Consider the following 20,561-nt stretch of genomic DNA (forward strand, 5'->3'; position numbering starts at 1 on the left):
TGGAAGACCTCCAAGGTCCCTTCCAACTTTGTTGTTCTGTTATTCTGAAAATGTGCTTTAAAAATATCATGAGGTGTTTTTCCTTTAAAGAGATGTTAAGGCACCTGAAGTGAGGAGCACAGACCAACGTGCCTACCGTCCCTGTCCTATTGTTTCTTTTATTTTTCTTTCATTTTTCTTATATGTACTCATTTCATGTATTCATAATTATGTATACACTTTTACTTATTATCTCGTAAACAATTGACAAATAAAAAAAATAAAAAAAATAAGTGTTGTGAGGCGAGAGATCCTACAAATAGGGAAATGGACCACTGAAAATAGCTTCACAGGACTGAATTGCAGTATTTGGAACAAATGGTTAATTTTACCATGGTTTTAAATTTAGTTCTCTGCAGCTGGTATGTGATGACCCATGGCGTGGCACAAAGGCAACACAGTCAAATAAGCAATAAGAGCTCCTTTATTGTCTCCAACTTTGCCCCCAATATTCAGTTTACCTTCGGCTGGAGAAAAACTCTCTCAGGAACAGCCTTTAACTGCAGAAAATGAGTCCAAAGCAAGGTACATACAAACTGTAACTAAAAATCCAAACAAACCAAGCTGAAGTAATTAGCTTGATAGGGCAGGAGAAGGAATTTCAGACTTGAAAGCATGGCAAAGCTCACACAGTTGGGAAGATGTCAGGAACACAGATAAGCCACAATGATACAAGATAAATTCACGTTTGTTCCCAACAGCTTGCTGCACACAGCTTCCTTTTTTATACACTGTGTTCCCAGCTGCAGCTAATGAAGGGAATCAGGACCCTTTCCTTCCCCATAAGCCACGCAACTCACATTGCTCCCTTCCCCATTCCTCCCCGCGTGCCCTAGGATGAAGAGGAGGTGGGCCTGGATCTTCCTCTGAATTCCCTCTCTCTCGCTCTACATCTTCCCTGCTCTGCCCAGTCAGACTTTGCCCTTCCCCAGATTCTTCCACAGCCAATGGAGCCACACCCCCACTCCCTGTCAGCTGTTTGGCTTCCCCCTCCAAGTCAGATTCTGACAGGGGCATGACATAGTACAGGTTTTTATATGAAAGCTACCATAAAACTATTAGGCATAAAGCATTCTCTTCTGGTATATTTGAACATTTGTCTATTATTACTGAACCAACCATAAGCAACTTCTAATATTTATTGGTATATATGAAAATATCCTTGTAATGTTTCAGATATTGGCAGACATTTTGACAAAGGCAATGTTTCAATACTACATCTACATAAAATACATAAGGCATTTTGATTTTTATGAGCAAAGTTCCTGAACAATGCATGTCCAAGTTCTGTATTATACAGTATCATGTTAATATATCTCAGTTCTCCCTTAAGAACAACGACTGTATTATGAAAGAAAATGGTTATAACGGGAATTAACTCAAAAGTCTGTGTAAGGAATTCATCAACAGCTGTGTTACCAGTAGGAGGATCATCAAATGTTTCATTTGCCAAAAGCTCAATGCATTTTCATTCCAGAGACAGAATTGGAGGTAATCCAGGCACACAAAAAGAGATCAGAGTTACAAAGGGGTGTAGTCCCATAGAGTTACAGCTGTACAAAAAAATAAAAAAAAAATATAATGAGCAATAAATACTACAAGAGAAGGAGGAAATTGACATAACCCCTTCTTTTCAGGATTCATATTGTATAATTGTATTAAATGTTCCTCCAAACCATCATTTGGGTAAAGCAGTTCAAGAACACTTTTGTTAAGCCCCACCAGCCATTCAAACTCAAGAAGGCTAAATCTTCTACAATATTATTAGCCAAATTCAATAGAATGTAGCTGCACATTGAAAGTGTTTTGTCCCATAAGATTTATATAGAATCATGATGAATTCCCCAGTGTACCTGTTTCCTTATAGTATTTCCCCCTCTCTCTTATATGACAATTTTTGTAAATGATGATGGCTTTAGAGTGTGACAGGATAAACATTTCCTGACAGTTCTCATACTGATAAAGATAGTAGCTATTATCAATCAATGTACATTGATAAAGCAGACAAGCCTCTTCTGCTTTGCATTGCAAGAGGACAAGAATGTTCACAAAGTTTTGTTGACTTAGTTTGCCAATACATATATTCTGATTTGGAAACAGATTACACTACTTGATGGAATTCTTTTAATCTTTCTAATCACAGCTCTTTAATTCCTGGGATTAACTGTTTCCGGTCTAGACAGCAAGAAGATAAAGCAGTTTTGGGAGCCTTTGAGCAAATTTAGTTAGTAAAGATAGGGAGCAGGGAAATAAAGGAGAAATTCAACATATAAGAGGATGAAAGGCTTTGTAAGTGTTTCACATAGTCACTAAGGGTGGGATTCAACCGGCATTACTACTGGTTTGGTGATTATGTTTTGTGCATGCTGTGCACGTGCGTAGAAAACTGTAAACTGTGCCGTCCGGACAGTTGAAACGGGCTGTGCGCAAGTGCTCAGAATTTGAAAAGCCACTTTTTTCCTGCTTTTTCAACCTCAGCTATGCCGCGCAAAGCAGCTGAGGTTGAAAAAGCAGGAAATAAAGGACAGGTAAGAGCCCGGGCAGATGGATGGGCCAAAAAGCAGTAAACACAGAACCGGTTTGGTGTCTGCTGTTCTTCAGAGCTACCAGTTCTATAGAAATGGGCAGAACCGGTAGCATCCCACTCCTGATCTTTACCTTAAAGGTAGCATATTTTTTTTTCTAGATAGAGAAGGCAAATGAATGAGGGTATTGCTAAAATTGTGAAGTTCCTTTCTTGCCTTTGTTCTTTCAGAATTTTTTTTTTACTTCCCAAACTAGTCTTCAGTCCTGATTTTTCAGTTCATATCCCATCCAAACACTAACCAGAGCCAACCTTGTTTAATTTCGAAGCCTGACATTGACCAGCTACTGTATATATTATTTAGTTAACCATGCTTTATTAAAAGAACTGGCTAAGCTTATACATCATACAAAATTCATTAGATTATTAACGAATGGTGGCTGGATTTACATAGCATACTGAATCAAAATCAAATCACATAATTCCTTAATGCAATGTGTAAAATCAACCATTGCAACTTATAAATAATAGCTTATTGTTTAGGTAGCAGGACTCATCATATGGTTTATTAAATGTTGATGTTGAACACAGTTACATATTAATGAACGATCAGCACTGGTGCATAAATTATTTAGCTCCTAGTTTCCTGCTTTCCTATATATGATGATTAACAAATTGTAGATTTTGGCTTCCTAGCAGTTCTACTCCCAAGCACTTCTACTGATTTTATTTGTGTGAAAACATAACTGTTGCTTGTCTGAGGTTAAACTTGATTGTGCAATATTTTCTGATATGTACTTTTGAATTTACATTTCAAATATGATTTAACATAATACTGTGCTTTCCAAACATGCTAAAATAAGATCCTGACTGGCTCAAGGTTGACTTCCATCCTTCCAAGGTTGGTAAAATGAGGACCCACATTGTTGGGGCCATAGGGTCACACTGTAAACTGTTTACAGAGGGCTATAAAGCACTATGAAGCAGTATTTAAGTCTAAAATGGCTTTGTAGCACATTCTCTGTTCTTACATATATAATGATGTTGTGCATGCTTGATGTATTGAGAAGTATTGTTTTTCAGCTTGTCACAGAAACAATGTTGATCTGGGCTGAGGGTTAATGGCTTGTCCAAGTTGAACCAGTTGGCTTCCATGCTTGACAAAGGACTAGAACCTGGATTTTCCTAGTCCTAGTCCAGCACCTTCACTACTACTGTTACATTTTATTGCCTCACACTTACTGCTATATGTCAGACAGTTATTGATATGGGCAATCTATTGTCACTGATTATAGCTAGTGGGACATGGCTTTCCTCAGAATTAATTATGCAGTATCTCTTTTGGGCTGGCATAATAATATTGTTCTTTGGTCTGTCTATAGAATGGCATATGTCAGTGAAGTTCAGCTTTTATCTTTATTTGATAAAATTATATGATTCCATTGCTGTTTTCTTTGACAAAAAGATTGAAATTTAATTTTAAAATAAGTAATATATTTTTCTCTTGCTCCATAATGATTGAAATCAGTTTTTATTTGGGGGTGCTCATATACAAACCCCTCTATTATTTTAGGAATCAAGGAATTCGAATGTTTAAGAAGCCCTGACAGTATCTTTAGTTGAGTGGACAATGCTTACTTCCACTTCAGACAAAATGAATGGGATCCTTGCAGCAGAAACTAATGAGGAGATGAATAAATAATAATTAGGACTGCAGAAAAAACAATTAATACCAACCTGCCTTCAGTCGAGGACCTGTACACTGCACGAGTCAAAAAGAGGGCTGTGAAAATATTTACAGACCCCTCACATCCCAGACATAAACTGTTTCAACTCCTTCCCTCAAAACGACGCTATAGAGCACTGCATACAGAACAACTAGACACAAAAACAGTTTTTTCCCAAACGCCATCACTCTGCTAAACAAATAATTCCCTCAACACTGTTCAACTATTTACAAAGTGTACACTACTATTATTGTTAATCTTCTTATCACTCCTTATCACCCATCCCCTCCCACTTGTGATTGTAGGACTGTCACTTTGTTGCTTGTATCCATACGATTTATATTGACTGTTTCCTAGTATGATTTGATTGTACCCTATGACTGTCATTAAGTGTTGTCCGTTATGATTCTTGATTCTTAACGAATGTACCTTTTCTTTATGTATACTGAGAGTATTTACACCAAGACAAATTCCTTGTGTGTCCAATCACACTTGGCCAATAAAGTAAACCAGCACACTTCAACTCAGCAGCAGCCCATTCTTTGAAGTGCCCCTGGGGTAGCACTTAAGTTTAAAAATAGCCTCTACTGTTGCCCCAATGCCTTGATGCTATTAATAATTGTTTTTAAGTTTACTCTCATAGGGACACTGGTGTGTGCCTGTGCATTTCCCCTAGTTTTCATTGTCGACCCTCCTCCTTGCTGGTAAAGCACTTGTGCAGAGACAATTAGGTCCTTGAATAAAAAGAGGTTTCCTTGTAGTGACATAAAACAGAATGGCAGCTGCCCTCCTATAAAGACAGCATGTCAATAGAGGTGTCTTTGTTCAGAAGCAATACAGAGTTAAACAGGTAATGTCTTTATGTGAAAGACACATTTCTTCTTCCTTCTTTGTCCCCATATATCTATAGATTTTTAATCTAGAACTTTAGTGACCATATTTGTCTTCTGATACCATTGCCTCTTCAAAGTCTGAATGTAGTGCTGATTAATAACTCCCATAAGTGTATGCAGATAAAGATGGCTATGGAATAGACTTTCCACAGAGAGCACCACATGAAAACACTGGCTAGGAATTCTGAAAGTTGCAAGCTGACTCTGCCTGAAGTTCACTAGATGAGGAAGACTCACCCAGAAAAGTGATAGACAGATTTAAGTAATATACATCAGTATAAAAATGACCAGTGGTGAAATATTGGATGTTTAGCCATTATTTATTTATTGGTCATTAGTAATACTTTGGAAATCAGCAATTTGCATAGCTCCTAATTCTACTTTGGTGCCAGAGCAAGCGATACTGCCTGATTCCTGGTGGTTTTCAGGTAGGATATTTGTCAGGTGAAGATTCATACAATTCATATGTCACTGTGGGGGATGAAAAAAGTCAAAACATTTACATCTCATATTCAATAACTGTTTCATGCTACCATTGTTTTAAGAGCAAATTCATAAAATCTGTTTTTGATAATGTTTAGAAGATACCAAATTTGTAAGAAACATTTTGCAAATTAGTTACAATAAACAACTATCTGCATACAACCCTTCTCTTTCATTCAAACTGTATTTCAGGAAGTGGACTTAATCTCCAAAATATGCCTCCACTAAGATTTTACTTGACACACGATGGCAAGTATTTCTACTAATCCTAATATATTCTCTTGATTTTGTACAGAGGTCATGGTATTGTACATCTGGAAGTACATTTCTAATTATGACTGCAGTGTCTTGGCAACATACGTGTTTGTGTTTTCAGCATCTGTCATCACCTATCCTTCTAGCAAGTTTTAACTAATAATTATGACTTCTTTTATGAACATGCAAAATATTATGAACATAAATTACTTTGTGTGAGCCAGTTGAGGCAAGAGAATGCATATGCAGACTGGGACTCAATAGCAGTTTATATCATTCTAAATTCAAATTTCAACCCACCAAATGATTATTTGTAAACATTATCTAGTGCATTTCTCTATACATTCTAGGTGTGTTTTACAACAAATTCTATCATCCATCATGTTAGCCATAGGTGATGAGAATCATAATAAAATACATCTGGAAGATGCCTTGTTGAAAAAGGAGGAATGTGGTAAGTTTTGATATCTTTGGAAAACAACTACTATAAACATATTTTCTCAAGATGGCTTCTTTTTATTTATTATTTATTAGCTGCACTTCAAAGCTGCTTCCTGTTGTTAAAATTATAGTCGTGTAGAGACAATTACAACTGGAGTGCCATATAAGCTCAGCAAAATAATATAGCACATTCACAAACAAAACCATAACAGCTTTCTTCTTTATATAGTGATTAAGACCAGAATAATGAAAATGTACTTAGATCTGATTGCCATGGCAACCCATTCAAATCAATTATAATTCAACAGGGTTGGGAGTAAGCTCTAAAAGAACCTAAGTGTATAATTCAGCAGTGTGTTGGGAGTTTCAAGTATTCTCCCATTTTTGTCATAAGTGGCTATTAATTGGCACTGTAATATTTGGGTAGGTAAAATAAATTAGAATACATTAAATAGACAGCTGATTTTATTGTGCTTTTTGATCAGTATTCTCATGCAAGAAGCTACCACCAGTGTGAGTAACTTGGTTATCTGTCTTGATTAGACTATTCTGGAACAGGAAAATATGTAGCCTTCAAGAATTCTTGAAACACTACACTTAAGAGGCCTAGATAGCACAGCCAATGTGAGAAATACTAGGAGCTACAGCTGTTGAACAGCAACATCTGGAAGACCAGCAATTCTGGCACTTTACCCAGGCTGACAAGAAAAAGTGAGATCATGTTTGCCATTTTTTATCTTTATTTTTATGCTTTATTTTATTATAATTTCTTTGTTTGATGATTGAGAACTAGTCATGAGATTTAAGTAGCATACAAGTTATAATAATTATAATTAATAAATTTTCAAGGTGACTCATTATCATCTTAATAGATGTCACGGTTGTTGTCATCTTAATAGCTGTCCTTGTCATGGTACTGTTTTCAGTTATTTTGAATAAAACAAATTTTGGTTATCAAACAACAACCATGCTAATAAAATCTCACATTTGCTTTATATGGATAATCTGAAGGTTTATAAAAAACATAGAAATTGAATTGACAAACACTAAGAACTTTACTACTGATATAGTAATGGAGTTTAGGCTAAAAGACACCAGAAATAACTCATTGAAAAGAAGACAGTGTGAATAATCAATGTGGCAATATTGGGGATAGTAGAATAGAAGACAAAGAATTGGAGATGATCACAAAATATCAAGATCTGAAAATTGAAAGATTATGACAAACCAGTCATGGTTTATTGGCACAGTTGGTGCCATACCAAAACTCTTCGATTGCATTTAGAAAATATGTACATTGACAACATTTCCACCTGTCAATTACAAAAGTTCATAGTGCTTGGATCCCAGTAGGGAGGTCCACAGGGATGGATGTCAACAGTGTCAAAATGGTAGCTACAATACAACCAGGCAACTAAACCTTGCCCTTTTTACTTAAGCAAAACACAACCAAAAGTTCAGGCTGTGGTCATTTAGACACATTTGGATGGTGTTAATGTTCCTTCCGTAGACACCTTTGATCCCAGCTGTACGCTTGGTTCTGATGGCCAAGCCCTTGAATTTATTCTGGTGTGCACTGATGCTTGTTTGATTTGCCATTCCTAGAGTCTCATTTCCACAAGCTAACTTCCAATCACGAGAACAGTTGGTCTTGAGAGCAATTCAGAAACCTCTTGCAAAAATCTGTTTAAGCTCTCTAATTCTTTAACTCCTGCTGCTAGGAAAGGACAATTTCCTTTTTATCAAGTTCTGTTTAGTTTTGGGACATCAAATGCTGATTTTGATGTTTAAGCATTTGCCAAGTGAGTTGCATCTGAGTCTTAAGTTTTATCATTTTTTGTTTATTATTTACTCGTATGCTTTGGCCACTGATACAGGTGCCTTGCAGGATGGATAAAGGGAAGAGAAGCAGGGAATGAAGAAACATGCATCATTGTAATACAAACTCTGCCCCCTTATGAACCTCTGAGTATGAAGGAGCGGAGTTTGCACTGCAATACATGTTCTACCTTTAGGCATCATTGTGGTTAGAAACAGATGCCTAGAGCTGCTGAAGGCCAATAATGGCAATGATAAAACTAATAACAATTTAACATTACTTACCCAAATCTGAATGTTCACTATTTTCCAGGCTTTTATCCTATTCCTCCAGCTCTCTTCTCCTGGGCTTCCTGAGTGGGTAGAATCTTTCAACATCATTAGTGCTGATGTGGGTCCTGATGCGGGTGCAGGTGCGGGTGCTGCTGCTGCTGCTGCTGCTGCTGGTGCTGCTACTGCTACTGCTACTGCTACTAAATCTTCTTCTGCTGGAGTATCTATCCGAAAGGCAATTGAATATCTTTTGATCCATTTTATCCATCTCGAAGCAGAGGCCAGGGGAGCGAGTTACCTTCAGTGAATCCCCCCACATTTTCTCACACATGTCAGTTCCACTGGCATACATCTAGAATTCAGAGAGACATAAAGGGTCTGGTTCATAATACCATTTACCATCAGAACCACACTGTCCTCCTTATAGCTTCCTTTATATCTAGGCTATTATAAAAAAGTAAGGAAGAATGTGGTCCGATTCAGTTGGGAAGGTGGATTGGGGAACTAATTTATTCCGCTCATTCGGGACCCAGAGCATACACCATATCAGAAATCTCCCAATTGTTTTATTGTGAGGTTAAAAAAGCTGGAAATGAAAATAAACACATCTTAACCAACCCTTTGTGTAGAATTTTAGCCTCTCTTTTTTCAGCCTTTTAAACAGAGCTGTACTTTATATCATACCAAGGTTTTTGAACCATTTAATCCAATGTTTTGGTTTTATTAGTAATTCTTTCTGAAATAGGAGGTGGGGAACCTTTGATAGCCAGGAACTGCACAGTTTAAGTTCATACTACAATATTTATGCATTTCTAGTTTCAAAATTGGGAAACAATGGTGCTTCTATTAGGTCATTGTGATCAGAGTGAATTCATTGTTGCTGCTGCTTATGCTGTTGGAGGATCTATCCTGAGTGAACTTGATTGCATTGGGATCCATTTCATCCATCTCCAGGCAGAAATGGGAGGAGTGACTTATCTTCAGTGAATCACCCCACTTGTCCACAGGAAGGTGGCTTGGGAGTCATGTGCAGCACTGAGGTTTCAGTTTGTTTTCATTTGCTCCAGAATCTCTAGCAAACATTATCCTAATTTTCTTCTTATCTAGAGATGCATGAGATATATCACTGAATTGGCCGACACATGCATTTCTAGATGAGCCTTTCCATAACAGACATCTTCCAGATTTTTTTTTTATTATTTATTAAACATTTATTTGACATACATTTAAAACAGATATATATATATATATATTCTTAAGTTTTCGCGGTACTTACATGTATGGCATTCAGCTTTGTTCGGGTATTTTCCCACGTCATTGTAGTTGTGCTTTTAAAGTTGTAGCAACGTTTTGGCAGAATCTCATCTGCCATCATCAGGCTTCTGTATAGTGTTCGTATTCTGTATTGTGTTTGAACACAATACAGAAACCTGATGATGGCAGATGAGATTCTGCCGAAACGTTGCTACAACTTTAAAAGCACAACTACAATGATGTGGGAAAATACTCGAACAAAGCTGAATACCATATATATATATACATTTTACAGCGTATATTGAGCAATGGTTAATTTTTTTTCTTTATCTTTATCATTGACGTGATCTGCCTTGTTACAATAACTCCTTCGTTCTTTTAATGTTTTGATTCCTCTATATAGTTTATAATTAAATGCACGTCTTCTGTCATTTCCATAACTTATCCAAATATCAAATATTACCTTTTCTTTAACCAATCATACCAAATGTTCCATATTTCATAATAGTCACTATCTTGTTTATTTTTTAACAGTTTGGTTAGGCTGTCCATCTCAGCACATTCATGTATTTTTTTAATTACCATATGCTCTGAAGGAATGAAAGACAGTTTCCAGTCTTGTGCATAGGTTATTCTGGCTGCAGTTATGATGTGTAAAATTAAATATTGATATTTTTTCTCCATGTTTAAATCTATCATACTTAGCAGAAAGTTTTCGGGTTCAAGTTTTAAATTTTGTTTTGTTATATTTAAAATCCAATTTCTATTATTTCTCCAAAACTTCTGAGCACATGGGCAAGTCCACCACATGTGAAAATACGTTCCTTGTGCATAGCTACATTTCCAACAGTTGGGTGGTAGACATCTTCCAGATTTCTAGCTGGGGTGTTGATATCCCAAAATAGAGCAATGCATTGCTCTTTAAACTAGTGTGATATAGTGGTACCTTGGTATTAATCATTAATTGGTTCCAGGGGGCACAATGAATACCAAAAGCAATGAGAAACAAACATTTTTTTCCCATAAGAAATAATGGAGTGAGTCACAAGGCAGCCAATACCAACAAGTTATAGTTTGTACGTTGAGTACCAAATAAAGGATGAGTACCAGGACAAAATGTTCATGTCAAAATACATTGAGTACCAAATTTGATGAGTTTCGAACCAGCTGAGTACCAATGTACCACTGTAAATCCTATACTATATATGCAAAATGACAGAAGATTTCCTTTGTATAATATCAATATATCAATATCAATATATGTTTTGTTTGGAAAACACTCATTTTAGATTAACCTATTTTAAAATCAGAGGTGGTATTCAGCAGGTTCTGACCAGTTCTGGAGAACCGGTAGCGGAAATTTTGAGTAGTTCGGAGAACTGGTAGCAGAAATTTTGAGTAGTTTGGAATACCACCTCTGACTGACCCTGCCCCATCTATTCTCTGCCTCTCCAGTCCCAGCTGATCGGCTGGGTCTTCTTTTGTTGCCCTGCACAGGAAAATGGAGCTGGAAAGCAGATTAGCGGAGTGGGGAGGGAATGGGGATTTTACAGTATTCTTCCCCTGGAGTGTGGTGGAATAGAGATGTTACAGTATCCTTCCCCTGCCACGCCTACCAAGCCACGCCCACCAAGCCACACCAACAGAACAGGTAGTAAAAAAAATTGAATCCCACCACTGTTTAAAATAAATATTGGTACATTATCTTACCTTAACCATCTCTTCCTGAATTCAAAGTTTGGAAGCCAGATTTCAAAACTTTGCACTTAATCTACATTTTAATTTATACAGCATTATTGGTGGATTATTTAAAATAATTATTGGTGGCATGTATTAGCAATACTAAAATATTTTAGAATTTAAGAAAGGGTGAATATATGAGTTTCCTCTTGTTAAATTATATCAATTTGTTAGATCAGAGCGCTACAGGTAGTTCTCAATTTACAACTACAATTGGAATGAGAATTTCTGTTGCTAAGCAAGGTAGTTGTTAATGTTAAAGTCATGCCTGATTTTTAATCACATTTTCTTGCCATGGCTGTTAAACAAATCACCAGAATTGTTAAGTGAATCATTAAGCAAATCCAGCTTTCCCCATTGACTTTGCTTGTTGGAAATTGCCTGGGAAGGTTGCAAATGGTGACTGCATGACCCCGAGATTCTGCATCTGTCATAAAAACATGCCAATTGCCAATTTCCCAAGTGAACATGTGACATGGGGATGTTGCGGTGGCCATGTGAGGGCTGGTCATGCCACTTTTTTTCAGTGCAGTTTACCTTCAAACAGTAGCTAAATGGATGGTTTTAAGTCGAGGACTACTTGTAGAGAAAGCCATGTGACACTTTTACATTAGGGTACTATGTATGCCTCAGACATAGCTTGCTGTACAATACATTACCTCACTGATTGGGATGCACTCATTCTTACAGTGATTTTCTCTTTTATCATCAATTTCCCAATCAGTCAACCAGTTGCTGACACAAGTGTGATCACTTTTACAAGCTTCATACCTATAAGAAAAAAAAAAAAACAAAGTAGTGGCCTTATCTGTGTTTTTAACCACCCCATGTAATGCAACATAATGTGTTTTAATTTTTAAAAAAAACCAAGTCAATGCTCCTTTAGGATATGATTTTGGATATTATTCTTTACAAATGTACAGGGCAGTTTAAAACAAGGACATTTTCAGGACAAGGAAGGGAAGAAAAAAATAATATATCTAAACAATGTGGCTTGTTACAATGTTAGAATGTATGTTAAAAAAGAGCTGTAACTTTCCTAGGTGATAGCTATTAGACTAATGAATACTTAATAACTAGAGTTGTGGTCAAATCCAAACTTCCAAAGAGTGATTCTTTCTCTTCATCATTGCAAGGTCAACCTAGAGATCAAAATATTCTGGCCTGGAGAGGTAGCACTGGTCTGGAGTTTACAAAGTGCACTTCATTGTTTTCCATTTCTCATTTCTCAAAGTCTTCCAGTGGTTTTAACCATATAATTGGCAGAAAATTGGAAAGGAAGATCAAAAAAGACCACTCTGTCACTGTCATGCTCTAAAATACTACGGGTCTTGCAATAATACTTTGCGGCAATATGGTTGGTAAAATGATTCTTTGAAAGTTTTCCACAGCCCCTCTACCTCTATCTGGAGTTTACGATTGTATGGGGGTTCTGAATGAAGCCAGGAGGCCATCTTTTTGTGTTAAGAACCTGAAAACAGAAAGTAGCATCACCTGAAAATTTAAGATTCAGTTAAAGAAAACTATGCTAGCCATTCCCAAAATCTTCAACATGTCCAGTTAAATTTTTAATTTTATTTTTTGAATGTCAAGACTTTTTCCAGTACCAGCTTTCAAAAACCCTTGAAAACATCAAAGAGTACAGAAGAACTTCAGATAGGTCTTTAAACTGTGGCAAACAAAAATTAGTAGCTTGATCTATGGAACAAAACTATTATAATACAATAATAACAATAGAAAGCCATTTCAAATTCTTTCCCCCCCGAAGGAATATCATCTTAAAATGAATGATGCATATTATCACATGAATTGTAAATAATACTCTGTTCTGTCCTAGAATGTGGGTTTGTGGGTTTACTTCTCAACATTTTTTAAATCCTAAGAGATAGTTACTGGTAAGTTAATAAGATTTTAAGAATAATGAAATTGCATTGGAAATTTTGATTTCACCCCAAAGACTGAAAAATTAGAATTTAACTGCAAACAGAATCTTTGCATGTATTTATTTATTTTTGAAAGCAACAAGAAGGTCCACCTACCAGTTATCACAGAATCTTTGGCATATAGGAACAGAAGAAATTGCAGCTGCTTGTGTGGGATGGGCCCAGTGAACAATATATGGTGAGCACCTATAAAAGCACTCGATTTTCTTCATGTAAGTTTCACATCTGTTTTTATGGAGAAAATATTCACTTTTATTATATGAAAAATCTTCAACAAACCAAAAGGAAAATTGGGAAGTTTAATTTAGTTGTTTCTTAGACTTGTAATTCTAAAATTATGCTACAATTTTATTTGAGTAAATACTAGGTTTCATATCAAGGCTACATTAATTCTTTATTAATTTCATTGATAACCCTGGGTATCAACCAAAGGGCTGAATAGAAGAGTTATTATTTATTTATTTATAAAATTTATAGGTCACCCATCTTACCCCTTTTTTCACCTAGTCTCTCTTGCTACATTGCCTTGACTTAACAACCACAATTGAGCCCAAAATTTCTGTAGCTGAGACAGTTAAGTGAATTTTGCCCCATCTTGCCAAAGTTGTTAGCTGAATCACAGCAGTTGTTAAATTAGTAACACAGTTGTTAAGTGAATCTGGCTTCCTCATTGACTTTGCTTGTCAGAAGGTCACAAAAGGTGATCACATGACCTTAGGACTCATCAGAAAGATGGGTCAGTTGCCAAGTGTCTGAGTTTTGATGTGACTATGGGTATGCTGCAATGGTTGTAATTGTGAAAAAGGGTCATGTCACTTTTTTCAATGCCATTGTAATTTTGAATGGTTTCTGAATGAGTTGTTTAGCAAAGGCTACCTGTATTTGCTTTAATTCAATTGCCTTGCATTGAATTAATATAGTATAAATCACTTTGGGAATCTTTGGATTTTGGACAATAAAAAATTAATTTTTAATATAACTCTACTTTTAGAAGAAGAATAACAGCAACATCTGGAGCACCACTTGAATATCATGAACATTAATAAAATCAACATCTGTCAATTGCAAAAGACAGCTTTTCTTGGAATAGCTTACATCCTTTAAAGCCATCAAACAACATCTGCCTGTCCTAGGTTCTTGGTAAAGACTCAATAGTTGGATAAAAATGTCAAATCCAGTCTACACATCTGGCTGATTGCACAACAAACCATAATGTGTTAAATGTATACTTATGTCACCCAATTTCCAGGAACTCTTTATGTTGTGCTGTTGTTACAAACAGCAATTATGGCAGAATTATGGCAAATAACATATCCTAGAAACATGTGGAAAATAAAAACAAAATGAAACCTACGCTGGGCTAAGATTTCCACATCTGTTCCAGAAGGTGGTTTGTACTTTAATGACTGGTGAATGAGCCAGTTCTTCTGTAATGCCTGCAGAGCAACAGGCAGCTGTGGGAAATTAAAAACCAAAGAATTGTTAATAAAGGCTTACTTTCTAACACAGTTATAACTGTGACACCTCTCACCTACTTAAATACCCACAAAAGCCAAGACTGTTACAATTGGAATTAAATTGTGGGGCACTTTTAGATGAAGAGTTGTTTTGTTCCCCTTCTTGCAAATCCTCTTGAAAATTCAGCTTATCTGCCTCCTAAATCTAGGAAACTCTCAAGAGAACTGACAGTTAATTAATACAGTAGTTAATACAGTTTTTCATGCCAATATCTGAGTAAAGACAGCTATCAACCAATCACATTTAGCTATTTGCCACTACGTAACTGATTACTTACTTTGCCTGTTGATTTCATATCTAAATGTCCATGTCCTTCCTGCCTTAAAATCTATCTAGTATTGATCGATCAATCTACCTACTTAACTACCTATCTTCACCTTTCTTTATCTTTCTAAAAAGTGTTACATGACAATCTCAGCTAGGTGGCAGAAATGGATGCCTATGGGCCCATCTGTAGTGACTATGTATCTGGGTGTCTCTGTGTGTGCAGCAAATTTTTTTAATTTGGAATGTAGGAGGAAGTAAGAATTAAAAGAAAATAAAATATATATGTGGGGTATCTGTAAAACAAATAAAAGAATTTAACAGAACTGAAATAAGAGAGTGTGATTTTTTGACCTATAGGTAAGCGACAACATATCAGTAGTAGCTTGAAAGAAAGTATTATACGTGTCAGAAATTATGACTTGATAGCATCTATGCTGTTGTGCAAATGTTGGAAAGTAGAAATGCCTATAGGGGTGATAGTTGCACATTAAGCTCTAGGGAACCATGATAATAAAAGAACTGGGGATGATTTTGAAGAAAATTGTGGATCTGTTTCCTCCTTTTGGGTCAATGGATATTTGGCCTTTTTTCTCCAGTTGGCCCTGGAATGTATCAGCTCCATGTTTACACAATGATATACCTGACTTGAGCAGCACTGGCTCCCACCTCACTGGCTTTTACTCATTGAATTACTTATATAAAAGAAGTATGTTGAGGTGATTTGTTCTATAGAGTGGATGAATGAAGGGCTAACTGCAAATCTAGTATATGAAGGAGGTGTGAATGGGGTTACGAAGTCCCCCAGTCATAGTTGGAAGAAGTCATGAAATACTCAGAGAAAAGTGAATTGAGAAGTTTAAAGAGTGAGTGTTAAAGAGTCAACGTGTGAAGTGATGCATGGATATGTATGGAAGATCAATGATTTATAAGGATACAAATTATGAAGAGACATTATGAATGATTTCGGTGTAAACTTTATCATTTTTCTTTTTCTACTTGAATTTGACTTGAATTTCTTGGCTTATTCATTTTTATTCTTTTCTGTGCTTTTTTATTTTAATCTTGACAGTCCCTGTACTTTGTTATTATTTCATCACAGAAGTAATTAGTTAGTCCTTAGTGTGCATGCATGTGGGCATATACAACATACACACACACAAACACACAGGTACAGTATGCAACTGTATCATGATATTTAGCTCACATTAGTGGCATGAACAAACAATTAAGTACAAAGTAATCCTTCAAGACCCTCTGTTAATAAAGGCATCAATGTACAGCCTGTTGGTCCCATAGAATCTAATTTTTAACACAGTTTTGCACCACTTACATTCGGCATATAGGGTACATTCCTGCAAGTATTTCTCTGGGGTAGGCCTTAGCTTGTGACCAGCCCCTCTTAGACATCCTTGCCTCTTTCCAGTACTAGGCATTAAGACAACAAGGAACAGGAGCACTGAAAATCGCAACATCTTCTTGTTACTGGTATTCTTGTCAGGGATCCTGTATGGAAGATGACATTTCAGTCATAATGGTGGTTTATGAAATGTAGGAGCAACCTTACTGTGAAATGTTAGAAAATATTACAACTAAAATCTAATAAGCAGAACATGGTTCTCCTTCTTATCCTCCTTAAACAACTGAACTGTAAATATGTTTATTTAATTTAAATTTACTGTTCAAATAAATGTGTAGGGAATTTTGCCTTTAAAGCAAATGACTCAAAGAACAACCAATATTTTCCTGCCTCAACCCTTTCCTCCTCTCTCGCCTGAAGAAGAGTTTGAGGAATTACAAAGCTTCCAGTAAGTTTATAAAATATGATACGATAAAATATTATCCCTATAAATTTGGATTTCTTTTTCCTTATGGTGAATACTGTACAATTATTTTTGCTTTTGAAGTGAGATTATTAACATACCTTGTGCAAACATTTCAACTTTGTTTGTGGTTTCCATACCTCAACTTTCTATAAGGAAGACAGTGTGGATAAAGTTTCTCCATAACAGGTATGCAACAGGTATATATATTACTGGTTTATTGATCTTTTTGTGGCTGATGAGATCAGCGTATGTTCATTCATCATTTCAGTTGTCTCGCTCTGGCTTCTCAGAGGCACAGGCGAAAGCTGATGATTATAGTCGCTCAAATATCTAATATATATATATATATATATATATATATATATATATATATGTTGTATTTTTATCTCCCATCTCAGTGCTGCATTCCCAGTATGCGTCCTATCTCTCAGGCCATAAGATGTAATATAAACAAATATTAGTAAATGGGGTTGAAGTGGCTTTTGCCATTGTGGGAATGGCCAAGTGATTAATGAGAACTAACTATGTACTATTACTACATTAGTATTCTGTAGTAGCAATATGTGCTCCAGCACAAAATCTCCAACTTTAAAAAGTTTTGTGTTCACTACTCTGTGTACCATGTAATCTTTGGAGTATGTTAATAATCAACGGCTTTTTTGGCCTATTGGCTTTCTATATTTATCTTCTCATTAGCAGAATATGTATGTTGCTTTCTGTTATGAATCCCACCAAATGACATAAAAAAGACAGAGACACTTGACTTTGTAATATCTCTTGAGGAACTGAGATATTTTGGGGGTTCCAAACTTCCTGGCCATTGCAGAATATCAAGAGGTTAATGTCACAATATAGAACACAGAACAATAGAGTTAGAAGGGACCTTAGAGGTCTTCTAGTCCAACCCCCTGCTGGAGCTGGAGACCCTATACCACTTTAGACGAATGGTTGTCCAGACTCTTTTCAGAAGCTTCCAATGTTGGTTGGATTTCTCTTTAATTGTATTGAAACAATAAAACGTTGAAAACAGGTTTTTTTTTTCTTATCTGAGAAACTTTGATCTGGAGTAGTAAGCGGTATTGCATAATTTAAACACTTTTCTGTATTAGAAATTTAAACTGGAGTAACAACTGGTGTATGTGTGGCATATCCTTTGGTTTGCTAATTTATAATGTACAAGAATACCAGAGCAAGAGAATTTTTTCCAGTTGAAGGACAAATGGGCCAGAAAGCAATTTAACTCCAATCTCCAATCCTCCTTGACACAATAAATAAATTAAACTTTATTGTTTCAAAATATGAATTAACTCCAACAATTAACATTTTTACAGGACGTGAAATATAGATGATTTGGTTACTGAGGAGTTAAGAAGAATTAAGCATTTCCCTTGCCAGTGCACTTAAACTACAATTCCAAATTGTTGACAAATATTGTTTGTTTTCCCGGTATGATTATCAACTGTAGTAGTTTTGGCAAAATATGCATGGTGGTTACTTAAGCATTACAAATACACCTGTTTACTGATGATCCTATCATCTTGAGGACATACAGTAACTTTATACGTGTGTGTGTGTGTGTGTGTGTGTGTGTGTGTGTGTGTGTGTGCCTTAGAGTAGGCATTGACTCCTGGTACCTGTCTGGACAAATCCCTTGTAGTTTTCTTGGCAAGATTTTAGAAGGGATTTGCCATTGCTTCCTCTTTCTAGGGCTGAGAGAGAGTGTCACTGGCCCAGGGTCAACCAGCTGGTTTTGTGCTTTAAGGTAGGACTAGAATTCAGTTTCCCAATCCTTGGCCTTGTGCCTTAATTGCCATACCATAATTCTTGCGTTCCTATCTTATATAAATTATACTACATCATTGCTACTTGCCACATAGGATAATAAGATTGGGTCTGGGTTAGAGACTTCTGTCCTCACTGTAAGTTTTGTGTGGGGGTGGGGGGTGCATGAAGGAGGCTCAGCCAATCTCATTGTACACATGTTGTACTCTGACAATAAAGGTAATAACAACAATTGTGCATACAGCTTAGCAAACATGACCATTTATTTCCATTCACTTACTCTAAGATTAAAATAGTACACTGTCATTTTATGGCTTCTTTGGATTTTATATTCCTTTTGTTTTGAGGAACTGGTATTGACACTTCCCTTATCCATTGAGCTCTCTTCCACTCTATTAACTGTTTTCACATCCCAAATTCCTAGAAACAGATTGAGGCCAATTTATGATAATTCTCCCATCCATCATCCTTGAAATGCAATGAAATTATATGAGAATTAGTACTCTCCAACTAATCATTTTTAAAATGTGATAAATAAATTTTAAAAAATGAACTGGTACCAGACCATAAAAATGGTATCTAATTGGTGCCCTTCACAGTCAATTTCATTCTCTGATTAAAATATTTTTAATGCACTGGGAGAGGTAGGGTGGCTTTATATTTATTAAAATAGAAGAAACATTAAGGTTGAAGTTATGATAGCTTATTTCCAGCAGGAGTTACAGTACATTGTATAATACACTGTATAAAGTAATAATAATGTGATTTACATTGAACAATAATATAGTTACTTTTATTTAGCATGTTGTATGAACACACCTGCCATTTATTAACTATACCTATGGTGCAATGTACAAGTTTAACTATTACATAAAGAAGATAGTTAATATATAGCTTAGTTTCATATCTGATGCAAAAATGGATTAAAAGTAAAAACAGACCTGATATTATATGTGTAAATGCATTTAATATGTTGTTTCTCTGTGAACAGTACAACCTGAAGTGGAATGAAGAGAAAAAATAAAGGAACAATGCCTCCAAGAAAGGAGACTAGCTGTTTACAGTATGTAAAGGTCTGACTTAAAAAGCCATTATGATACACACTCATTTTTCTTTCCAAAAGGGAAGTTTCCATCATAAAGTGCTGAACATCCTTTTAGGTAAAGATTTGCCAAAGCAAGGATTATAGAATTAGTACTGGTAATTGTTCTAATTAATCAGTTCTAAAGCAAATGAAGCCAAATGTAACCATTGATTGCTTACCACTTTAGCTGGCCTCTGTTCCTTTCTTTTCCCTCTGGAAAGAGACTGAGCAAAACAAAAGTTTCTCGTCTTTTCTGTCTTATTATACCCTCTGTATATATTGATTGTCAGCAAAAAAGTAAAGATTCCTAGAATTTTTTTGCAAAGGCTAACTGACTTATCTCTGGGTCATTTATAGCTGGGATGTTGACTTACTTGCTTTGTTGGATTAGAGAAAACATTTTAACTTTGGAACAACCAATCAGAAGGCCTGAAAACTTGCAATTCATCTAATAAAATGGTATAGATAGACATTGGAAGGTACACTCATATTCAGTTAGAGCTGGATCACATTGCCCATTCACTGATTTCAATAATTAGGTGTGTACAGTATCGATCCTGAGGCTGCAGAATTGTTTTTGAAGTATAAAGCTGCAACAGGACCCTCTTCTTCCTTCATATTTTAAAATCTCTTTTTAGTTAAGGGTATAAACTGACCCAAGGCAGCTTGGGAATCAGCTTTCCTATTAATAAAACCA

General features: G+C 35.9%; 1 protein-coding gene across 2 annotated transcripts; it reads right to left on the reverse strand.

Annotated features, from left to right (window-relative positions):
- Positions 1 to 445: 445 nt before the first annotated feature.
- LOC113440727 (riboflavin-binding protein-like) lies at positions 446 to 20,099 on the reverse strand. 2 transcript variants are annotated; one of them, XM_087929842.1, is made up of 7 exons: positions 20,044 to 20,099; positions 16,506 to 16,678; positions 14,745 to 14,844; positions 13,487 to 13,615; positions 12,107 to 12,218; positions 8,466 to 8,805; positions 446 to 1,592 (listed from the first exon to the last, which is right to left on the reverse strand). In XM_087929842.1, exons 2-6 carry the CDS (start codon positions 16,645 to 16,647, stop codon positions 8,503 to 8,505), a joined length of 786 nt encoding a protein of 261 aa, XP_087785968.1. In that variant the 5' UTR covers positions 16,648 to 16,678; positions 20,044 to 20,099; the 3' UTR covers positions 446 to 1,592; positions 8,466 to 8,502. The 2 variants fall into 2 exon arrangements, with proteins under 2 accessions (XP_087785968.1, XP_087785967.1); XM_087929841.1 differs by lacking the exon at positions 446 to 1,592 and adding an exon at positions 5,485 to 5,654.
- Between the last annotated feature and the right edge of the window lie 462 nt (positions 20,100 to 20,561).

The sequence above is a fragment of the Pseudonaja textilis genome, chromosome 3 (genome assembly GCF_049901715.1).
Source record: "Pseudonaja textilis isolate UNSWEBS1 chromosome 3, rPseTex1.2, whole genome shotgun sequence".
Lineage (NCBI taxonomy): Eukaryota > Metazoa > Chordata > Lepidosauria > Squamata > Elapidae > Pseudonaja > Pseudonaja textilis.

Bases quoted from the DNA above. Each gene is read 5' to 3' on its own strand.
- LOC113440727 (XM_087929842.1), bottom strand. From the start codon at position 16,647: ATGTTGCGATTTTCAGTGCTCCTGTTCCTTGTTGTCTTAATGCCTAGT. The intron at 12,219-13,486 runs GTAGGTGGACCT...TTTTTCTTATAG, and splicing joins CAAAGATTCTGTGATAACTG to GTATGAAGCTTGTAAAAGTG. The intron at 8,806-12,106 runs GTAATGTATTGT...TCTGAATTCTAG, and splicing joins AGTGCATCCCAATCAGTGAG to ATGTATGCCAGTGGAACTGA.